Below are 10,132 nucleotides of genomic sequence, written 5' to 3' on the forward strand. Positions count from 1 at the left end.
ACAAGTTTAAGCTTTTCTGGCTAAATAGTCTTTAAAAAGCTTTTTAAAGATTTGTTCTCTATATATTCCTATGTAAAAATTCATCCCCCATTGTGGCCTCACCCTACCACTGTACTATTATTTAAACAAACTTGAATCTATACGAACTGGGGGTGCTTCCACTCAAATTTGGGCTTTCCTGGCCTAATAGTTTTGAGAAAAAGATGTTTAAAGATTTTCTCAATAAATAAAAATTTATCCCCCATTGTAGCCCCGCCCTACCCCTGGGGACCATAATTTGAACAAACTTGAATCTACACTACCTAAGGATGCTTCCACTTTAATTTGAGCTTTCCTGACCTAATAGTTTTTGAGAAGAAGATTTTTAAAGATTTTCTCTATATATTCCTATGTAAAATTTGATCCCCCTCTTGTGGCCCCTCCCTAGCCCCCAGGATCATGATTTGAACAAACTTGAATCTACACTACATGAGGATGCCTCCACACAAGTTTAAGCTTTTCAGGCCGAATAGTTTTTGAGAACAAGATTTTTGAAAAAATACCAAAAAATTTTCAATAATTCTCAATTATCTCCCCTTTAAAGAGGGCGTGGCCCTTCATTTGAACAAACTTGAATCCCCTTCACCTAGTGGTGCTTTGTGCCAAATTTGGTTGAAATCTGCCCAGTGGTTCTTGAGAAGAAAATGAAAACGTGAAAAGTTTACAATGACAATGACGACGACGACAACGACAGACAACGGACAAATTGTGATCAGAAAAGCTCACTTGAGCCTTTGGCTCAGGTGAGCTAAAAACAATGTACTGTACATTCTTCTAAACTAAAAAGAAGCTTTGTGGCTTGTCTTACAAAGAGCTCCTCCATTACAATAAAACTGTGTGATTGATGCATGTGAAATGTAATATGTTCTGCAGATCGAAATTTGTAAACTTTTTGTTTAACTAAATTTTCATGTAGATAAGTTACATCCACAGGCACCTGAATTTTTATCAATCAGTCGCTTAATAAGTCATATATCGAAAAATTCTACCCCTACTATATATAAATACATCATATTACTTTATCAAAAAACGGGAAAATATAAAGATTTTTCTAGATTCTCTTAATTTTTGAAAAGGTAATATCTAAAACATTAAAATTTTATTAAAATCTTCAAAATTGAATATTGCACAAAATAAACAATGAATGAAGCGTGATATATTGACACTTGCAATTAACATGTACATATCCATAGTTTTAAAAGCAAACTTGTTATCTTTAAAAATCCTGATATGATACAATATGCATATAATACAATGACTGAATTGTACAAACATAAATGGAATGATTTGGCACACAGTCTGTTCAAGACTTGGTTTAATATGTGTCCAATTTGAATGTTAAAAGCAATCTTCAATGGAGTTAGTTAGATCTCTCTCATTTGAAGTCCTTCACTAATATTACAAATAATAAATATTCTAATTCAGTTTCATAAACATATTAAATGAGTGTGTTGAGATAAGCAACTAACAACAATGGGCGGAAAGAGAGATGTAATGGACACTGGAGAATTTGCAATTACAGGTAACACAGGTGCTTGTTTGGTATCACCGGGACGATTTGGAGGCGGTCAGAATATGCTGCCTGTACTGAAGACTCAGGCCCTGCATCCAGAACTTGAGGAGGGGTGTATCCTCCTCCTTGGCACCAATCACCTGCATCAGTTTCTTGGTGTCCTCTGCTGTTCTGTTGCCCCCCGCCTTGGTGAATTTAAATCTCACCTTCACTTTACTGCAATGACAGAGAAATGGCAATTTCAATAGTCAAACAAAGTAAAAAAAATTATATGAACCCAAATCATTCATACCTTGAATTGAATAATGCTTTACAAAAAAAATTGTTTTCCTATCTTAAAGATATACCCTGAAATAGAAAGCAAGCAATTGCTGTAAACATCCCTTCATAGATCTGTAAGAAATTCTAGCAAAGGGGAATAACTCGCCCTTCTTCTCTAAAAGATGATCAAAAGCAAATTACCATCCTTGGCCAGCAAATCTGATTGCTTGTGAACCATTTTGTCTTTATAGTTTATGCACTGAACAATCAACAATTATGTCAATATTTATGATGAGAAGAGAAAGTAATGTAACTGCTTACTTCATCCATTCCTCCTTCAGACAGATCAGGTAGTGTTCCACCACTGTGTCAGTTAAATCCTCATTCTGTAGGGCAAGCTCCATTTTGTACAGGGCATTGGGAGCTAATCATAAATAACAAAACTGACATAAAAATTCATGAAAATTTACAGTATCTTACATGTATATAATTATATGACAGAATCATGTACCATAACTACTACTCCTAGAAATAAACATTCCTCACTACGGTAAACTTTTGACTATTACCATATACTACGTGTACCGGTAATTAGTTTTAAACATAATTAGAAAGCTGTCACTGTTTATATTTTTATTTGCACATTTGCTCAAGTATTTGGTGGAAATCATCCATGAAGCATTGCATTACACATGGATAACTTCAAAGTAGCTTAAATTATGCAAAGAAAAAGTAATCCACCAAAGCTTGAGCCCCTTTGAGAACAGAAAACATACAACTTATTGGATAATTATCATATACATGTGCCATCACAAATCATTGTAGATTCTACATGCATGTCATGTAAATTCTTTCAAATAGTACATCAGTATTCATGTTTTCAATTGTATTGACACTGACCTTTCTCTGGTAATGTGGTAGGACTAGCCATTTTGAAGACAAGTCTCTTGAGGAGGTCATCATTCTCCTCCTCCTTTGTTGGTGTGTCTGTGGGTTTCTGATCCTCGAGGCTGATTTCTACCAGGACGAAGGATTCATCTGACATGATGTGCAGAGGAAGCTCTACTTCCGGTACCAGACCAAGGAAGTTACATTTCCAGGATTCTTCGTACTGGTGACTGTAAGGGATGACACGGCAGCAGCCTTTGGGAAGCAAACTCTGAAATACAAATTAACTGAGAATTGCATTGATGGATGAAGTAAAATTTATAAATCTGTAGGCCTACCAAAGCAACAAAAATTGATCAAAACATATACCAGGTTTATTTTACGAGAGGTAATTCATAAATTTTGTTGTTTTGTAGAATATATATACATGTACATGTATATGTATACTGTGGTTTCATTAATATTCAAGCTAGGGTATCAATTTTCATGGTAAAAGAAAACCACAGTTTCAAGGATACGTAAATTCGTGGCCAATGATCCTATCAGTACAAAATGTTAGTTGAAATTGCACTTCAATGAACATTTATTTTCATGGATAAACTTAACGAAATCCACGAAAATTGGTATTCGACGAATATTGATGAAACTACAGTATACTACATTAAAACTTAATAAATAATTAACATTTTTCAGATATATTGTGTTATACAAGGGTTGTTCGGAAATTATTGAGACAAATCGATTATTTTCATTTTTAAGTGACGAATTTTGGTGAAAATTGGCATAGACAATGAAGAAACGCCAACAAATAATAAAACAAAGTAATATTAAAGGAATATTTAATATTTTGTTTACGACAGTAGATAAACAAGTCGAGGTTGGGGTACCCGGCGCTGCCATGAACTCGGAGATTAAACAACTTCAACATCTACTTTATAAGTGTCCGTAGAATTACAGTTAATAATAAAAGAAATCAAATTAAATATGTTCATTTTGCTATTCTTTGCGACTACTTGTTGATTAAGTTTCACTGATGTTCAAGTTGAAATACGGATATGGTACACACATATTTACAAAACAATAAAAATCTGACAACGACTTTACATTGAATTTTGACGTCAAGGCGGCGCAACGAAAACCATTAAACTGGTGGAAATCTCAGAAGAAGACCTTTTAAAGCCACGCAATTGCGTAAAAAAACTATATGATGACAAGACAAGGTAGAGAACTTCAGTTCATCATATTTTTTTTCACTGATTGTTTAACTAAAATTAGGCCAAAGGGATTAATTAACAACTTTTGACACACTAACTGTTGTCAACAGTTCTAAAATATGTAAAAAATGACTGCAGGAGACATTCACAGTAATTAGACTTTCGTGTAAAAATAACTCAATTTTTTCTTTAAAAAAACAAGAATGAGAGAAAATGTAAATGATGACATCTTGAAATTAAAACAAAAGATGAGAAATAAAGAATAATTCTTATTTCAGTTCGTTTGTAAGGTGTTTAAAACACGGGAGCAATAAGAAGCGTTAAAATGACGTTGTGAAAAGTTTGTGGTTGCGCCAGGTTACAGGATGAAGGCACGTTGGTCAGCTTACTAGGAATGATCTATTCATGCCATGAACAAGAAACTTTTCACATTGATAAACTCTATCCTGATTTACATTTTGGTGAAATTTCAAGAGTTTATCTTTTTTACTAAAAGAATAAGAGAAAATGTCTCAATAATTTCCGAACAACCCTCGTAAAACCATTTTATTAGTATAAGATATTGGAAGCCAAAATTTTGTTTCTTGGTATTTACCTTGAGTGCATTGAAGACAGACCTCACAATGGAAGCCATAGAACTTTGAACCACAATCTGGTTGCCGATGACAACATGATGAGCTAGCACATGGAATTTATCTTCACCAAGGATCTACAAAAAGCAAAATACATGTTTAGTACAGTACTGGCATTCATTCCACAAGAAATATCAGCAATTTTCTTATTGAAAGTTTTCAAATTTTAATTAAAATGTTACCAGTATGGGTAACATTTAGGTTTTTCCCCCTCAGCCAAGATCTATGCTTACTCAGTATGAGTTATCGTTCTTTCGTAAAGAAATATGGCAAATCTTTTATGTCATTATACACTAACAATACAGACAACTGATTCACTCAAAGGTAACTACCGAAAGCAACAGAATATATATTCCATGCATAGTCTGGGTAGTGAATTTCATACCTAGTACCAATGCATGACCATGTAACTACCGTATTTCACGGAATTTAGGTCGATACTTTTTTTCCCTGACATGTGGACCTCGCCCTATTCATCGCTTCGCCCAATTTATGTTTTTTTTTTTGGTTGGAATTTTGCAAAAATTTATGCAACCCTCCAATAAAATCACGAGTGTTTACTGTAATACTGCTTGAATTTCTGTGTAAAAATCGTATGGATTTTAATCAATATACTGTAGTAATTTATCATTTAAACAAAATTAAATGTAAATAGATTTATTTCTTCTTACATTTCTTACTTAGATCACTGACTGAATCATTAAATGCTGTCATGATCATAGTCATGCATTTTGATTGTGTGCTTACGATAAACAGGAAATCGATTTCGCGCGGTAAAAGTAAAATGAGAACCGTACAAAGGGTAATTACGGGGGGAAATATCATCGGGTAGAAATAAAAAAAAAAACAATTTGTTTTCATAATAGATTACATGAACAAGTCTTTTTCTGTATATTCAACATAAAACTTTTGATGAAATTTTAGCCAGGTGTCTCTGAAATCAGTCTGGGTAGCGCTGACTTTATTTATACACAGTTGAACTCTCGGCACGTGCTACTCATGCCTGCAGGCTTCAATAAGATCAGAGGTTGACTCGTGTGTATATACACAGTAAAAAGTCACATAGATACACAGGTTGGCATGTGCTACCGTAGTCATGCCTCCAGGCTAGGTAACTATCCCCCGGTTAACACCAGTTTGTACACATGGCAGGGAAGTAATAAAAAACGATCTTAAATTAAAACCGGCCGTACTGAATTATTTGGTTTGGAAATTTTGACGCTATTTCAGACATTTTCTTACGATGTTTTCAAGAAATACATTTTATTTCCCTTTTGTTTAAAACTGTGAAATAAGATTAAAGGCTAATATATGATAACGTTATTGGTTTAAACCATTTATTCATTAGAACTAGCGGTAATTTTTCGACCAATTCTTCGAAGTCGACCTATTTATACTTTTTTTTATTTTATGGCTAAAAACGGCCTCCTTCGCCCAATAAACCGTATCGACCTAAATACCGTGAAATACGGTAGTACATGTAGTAACTGGCACTCTATATAAGAGCTGTATGATTAGATATGTACTCTGGTGAGCACACAGAGAGTACTAGTATGTGGAGAAACCTATGATATATTTGAAAACTAAGGGCAGGGTTTGACACTAACCTTAGTCCGTTAGTCACAGACCAATGCTTTAAAAAGTTAGTGTCGAACCCTGCTTACCATACGTGTATAGTACCCTTACAACATCTGATAAATTATTCATTATCAAGAATTTCAGATAAATTGTGATCAAATGTTGTATGACAATGAACTTCTTCTCATTAAAAGAGAACCCATGTAAAAATGTCTACCGTACCAGCAGATGTCTGATATTATACAGAGGGTCAAGTATTAAAGTACAATTGTACCATCATCAGATGCTTGATGCTGTACACAAGGTAATGTATTATAGAATTACTGTACTGTAACTTCCCATCAGATCCTTGATTTGGGACATAACGTCATGTATTTTAGTACCTGATTGTATTATAGTACCTTCATGAGGTGTCTGATGTTGGTGATGGCGGGCCCCTCCTCCTCCGCTGTCTCCGGACTTTCAGCTGTCTCATTGTTTGAACTTTCCTCCTCTACCTCATCTATATTGACCTTCTTACTAAAGATCAGACAAAAGCCTTCCTCTGTCTCTGTTTGATAAAAGTATAGAAATAAATTTATATTTGAATACTGTACAGGAAAATGGTTATTAATTTATTTCAGTAAAGAACAAAAAAAAATTATGATTTGGTTTTAGATTAGCAAACTTCAATACATTTACCTTGTACTTGATAGATGAGATATTTACCAGTACATGATATGCAAACTATAAACCAACTTTTATTCGCGATGTTTTAGTTTCACAAGTAATCGTAGATAGACTGGTTTGGGATGACAAATTTTTGCGATGAAGCCTTAACCACACCCATGTTGTTATTTACATTTGTCCTGCAAAGAATGGTTTGCGTCGAGAGATATTTGCAACCAGGCTCTTGCAAACCTCATGAAAATAATTAGCTCGCAAAAAAAGTTGGTTTACAGTACATTAAGTGTATTGTATAGTTCATACATTTTCGTGTTTACATGAACATACTGATTTGATTATACTAACCTTCCTGTTTCTCCATATCAATAATGGAATCTTCAGTAGGGGGCCCCTCAAGAAGAGTCTCAGTGATGCGGTTACCACAGGCTTTCAGAATCCACACAAATGACAAATGTAGAATCTTAAATATGTTTCTGTCATCTGTCAAGTCGATCAGTGACCTGGCAGGCTTACTCCTCACTCTAGAAGCTTGTGGGGGCTGTAGGGGCAGCTTGATCTTTTCCCTCTCATAAACCACATTGGCTTTTTTTGTAATGTGTTCAATGACTGTCTTTAGATGAGGGACAAGGAACGGCCAGGAATTCAGAAGGTAAATCTTGTCCATCATCACGACTAATATGCTGTAGCGAGTGCATGACCCTCGGGCTTGAGTGTCATTTATATGAAATGTGTAGCTAAGAACATGGCCCTGCTGATCATTTCCAAAGAATATTGGACCGTCTTTCCCAGGGCACACCTGCAATTAGCAAGAAGTTATTATTATTCTAACTTTAAAAATAAAACATTGAGAGAAGATTTAGCTATGCATTCACAGATCATAAATGAACATGAATCATCACTTTCAAAATTAACTAATATTTTCTATGAAAACCTAGCTTTTTAATGAATGTGTATCAGTAATTTTGTGAATTAATGCAAAAGGCAGTAAAATACTGATCCACTAAATTATTTACATTAATTAAATGACACTGTACCAAGATACTGTAAACATGTTATATTTCCCAAGTACAACATTTGGCTAAAATTGATTTTTCATCAAGTTAGCATGGATTTGAATAAGTGTATTACTGGTAATTTTCTGGATGCAACATTCTGTTACATATAAATACATGTATGTATGGTTTTTAGCAATAAACTTGATTTAGTTGAGGCCGCTTTCTGCCAAAAATGCTAGAATAGAATACACTGCCAAAAGTAATATGCTTAAAGTACTAACTTCCTCCCCCTTTTTTCTATAGAGAATTGAAGGATATACATATGAGCAAATACAAGTTCTGTAAGCGGTTTATATTTGGCGTTTATGATATTTGGTGGAAAGTAGGTTTTGAACAAGTTGGCATCGATTTGATTTAGCGCATTCCTGAATGTTCCTATTCTTTTACACGTCTGCATGGCATTTAGCAATGTACTTCAAGCACTAAATAGAATACACAGCCAAATGTAATATGTTTACAGTATTTCTTACCTCCCCTGTAAGTGACTTGAGACAGGCCTGCCGACTCATGCTGTAAACCTCCCTGTCATAGGGCTGCTTGCTGCTGATGTAATTCACTTGTGCATCGTCATCTCGACTTATGAATCCTGTCTTCTCTGAAGAACAGCCCTTTTGAAAAAGTTTTAAACTTGAGTATCAAAATTTTAAATCATCACAGTCATGTCAATAAAATCTTCATTTCCATACATATCTCTTTAATAACTGTATGCCTACTTTTATTTACATTCAGAGCATTTTGCAATTTACTCACTATACTAGTAATAATAGTATGTGACAGATTTTTACGACAATTAAAGGTTATGTACTAGGTACCTGAAACAAATAAATCTTAAAAGAATTGTTAACAGTGATATATATTTGTGACAAGTATGATCGGGTAAACCTTGATGAATTTTCTCATGCAGGAATAAAAGCTGGATTACTCTTGTTTTATTACATTACAGTACATTGTTGATTTAAAGATATATACATTCCTTCATTTACTTTTGGAGATAAACTTTTTCTGTGAAGGACATATACTGTAAATTTCATAAATGGGTTGAATTTTCAAAATCATATATGTCACATTATGTTTCAACTTTGATATTTTATTTCAAAATTCATACCCGACAAAATTCATTTTTGGCCGAGGTTGGTGTTGTGGGTTCATTAGTGATGGAGGAGGACCTAGCAGCCTTTCTTCCGTCAGTGACAGTGTCATCAGAGTCTGTAGAAATGGTCCTCTCCAAGGGGTGGAGGGGCTGGGTGCAAAAGATGACCTGGGGACCATGAGCTTCACAAAAGTGACACAGAGAAATGATAGCATTCATGGTCTGGTATCAATAGAAACCTGTGAATAGAGCATTTTGAATAAACATACATTTGTTACAGGATGGAAGAAATAACGATGGACCCGACCGGGATTCAAACCCAGGCCCCCTTAATTACTAGTAAGGTGCTCTACCAACTGAGCTATCTGGTGTTGGTATTCAAACTGGTCTGACTGTCACATTCCTCCTCCCTTAATTGATCGTCACCAACGAAGATCACCCCAGGATCTTTCCCTGGCAGGAGCTAACCTGTCAGTTCCAGGGGTTGGTCATGGTACATGTAACGGGATGAGTTAATAATGATGGACCAGACCGGGATTCGAAAACGGGCCCCTGAATCTCAGGTGCTCTACCAAATGAGCTATCTGGCACTGGTATTCGAACCGGTCATACCGTCACATATTTATTGGAATAATCATATTGAAATTAAAGCTGTCTATATTGATTAAATTCTACTTTCTTTCACTTGTTGCAAATTCTTTATAAATACATGTAGTATATACATGTACTTAATAGAATACGTTAGTCATTTCAACATACATGTATGTGGTGTATTGGAGATATCAAAACTCGGGATATTGAAATGCAACTGTATTTAAAATCAGGGACTTATGTACATCATGGTACTTACTATTTAGTACTTACATATGTATAATGGTAAGTGTATACATGTACACGTCTCTTCTTATAAAGAAGAACCTAAAATCTGATTTTTTTTAGCAAATATATGCAAGAGATTCCGCTTTTACATTATGACATGCGCGGAGGTTAATGTTAGAGTAGGAGAAATCTCGGATGTTGTTTTGCGACTTCCTAAAAAAAATATTACATATAACGAAAAAATGCATCGTGTACTTACAATAGCTCTGTTTACATGATTAATTGTCACGATGATAAACAAGCACCATGTTTACATCATGTGACTGAAAATGACTCAAAATCAATCCTTTGTTTTGATTAGCTGGTTCTTGAAACTT

At 34.6% G+C, this 10,132-nt stretch overlaps 1 protein-coding gene across 2 annotated transcripts; it reads right to left on the reverse strand.

Annotated features, from left to right (window-relative positions):
• Window positions 1–1,081: 1,081 nt before the first annotated feature.
• Window positions 1,082–10,126, reverse strand: LOC128166928 (folliculin-like). Of its 2 annotated transcripts, none has more exons than XM_052832393.1 (9): window positions 10,015–10,126; window positions 8,952–9,175; window positions 8,317–8,454; window positions 7,137–7,587; window positions 6,527–6,675; window positions 4,511–4,624; window positions 2,714–2,972; window positions 2,135–2,237; window positions 1,082–1,768 (listed from the first exon to the last, which is right to left on the reverse strand). In XM_052832393.1, exons 2-9 carry the CDS (start codon window positions 9,153–9,155, stop codon window positions 1,585–1,587), a joined length of 1,602 nt encoding a protein of 533 aa, XP_052688353.1. In that variant the 5' UTR covers window positions 9,156–9,175; window positions 10,015–10,126; the 3' UTR covers window positions 1,082–1,584. The 2 variants fall into 2 exon arrangements, with proteins under 2 accessions (XP_052688353.1, XP_052688354.1); XM_052832394.1 differs by lacking the exon at window positions 10,015–10,126 and adding an exon at window positions 9,290–9,756.
• Between the last annotated feature and the right edge of the window lie 6 nt (window positions 10,127–10,132).

Source organism: Crassostrea angulata, chromosome 10, assembly GCF_025612915.1.
Source record: "Crassostrea angulata isolate pt1a10 chromosome 10, ASM2561291v2, whole genome shotgun sequence".
Taxonomy (NCBI): Eukaryota; Metazoa; Mollusca; class Bivalvia; order Ostreida; family Ostreidae; genus Magallana; species Magallana angulata.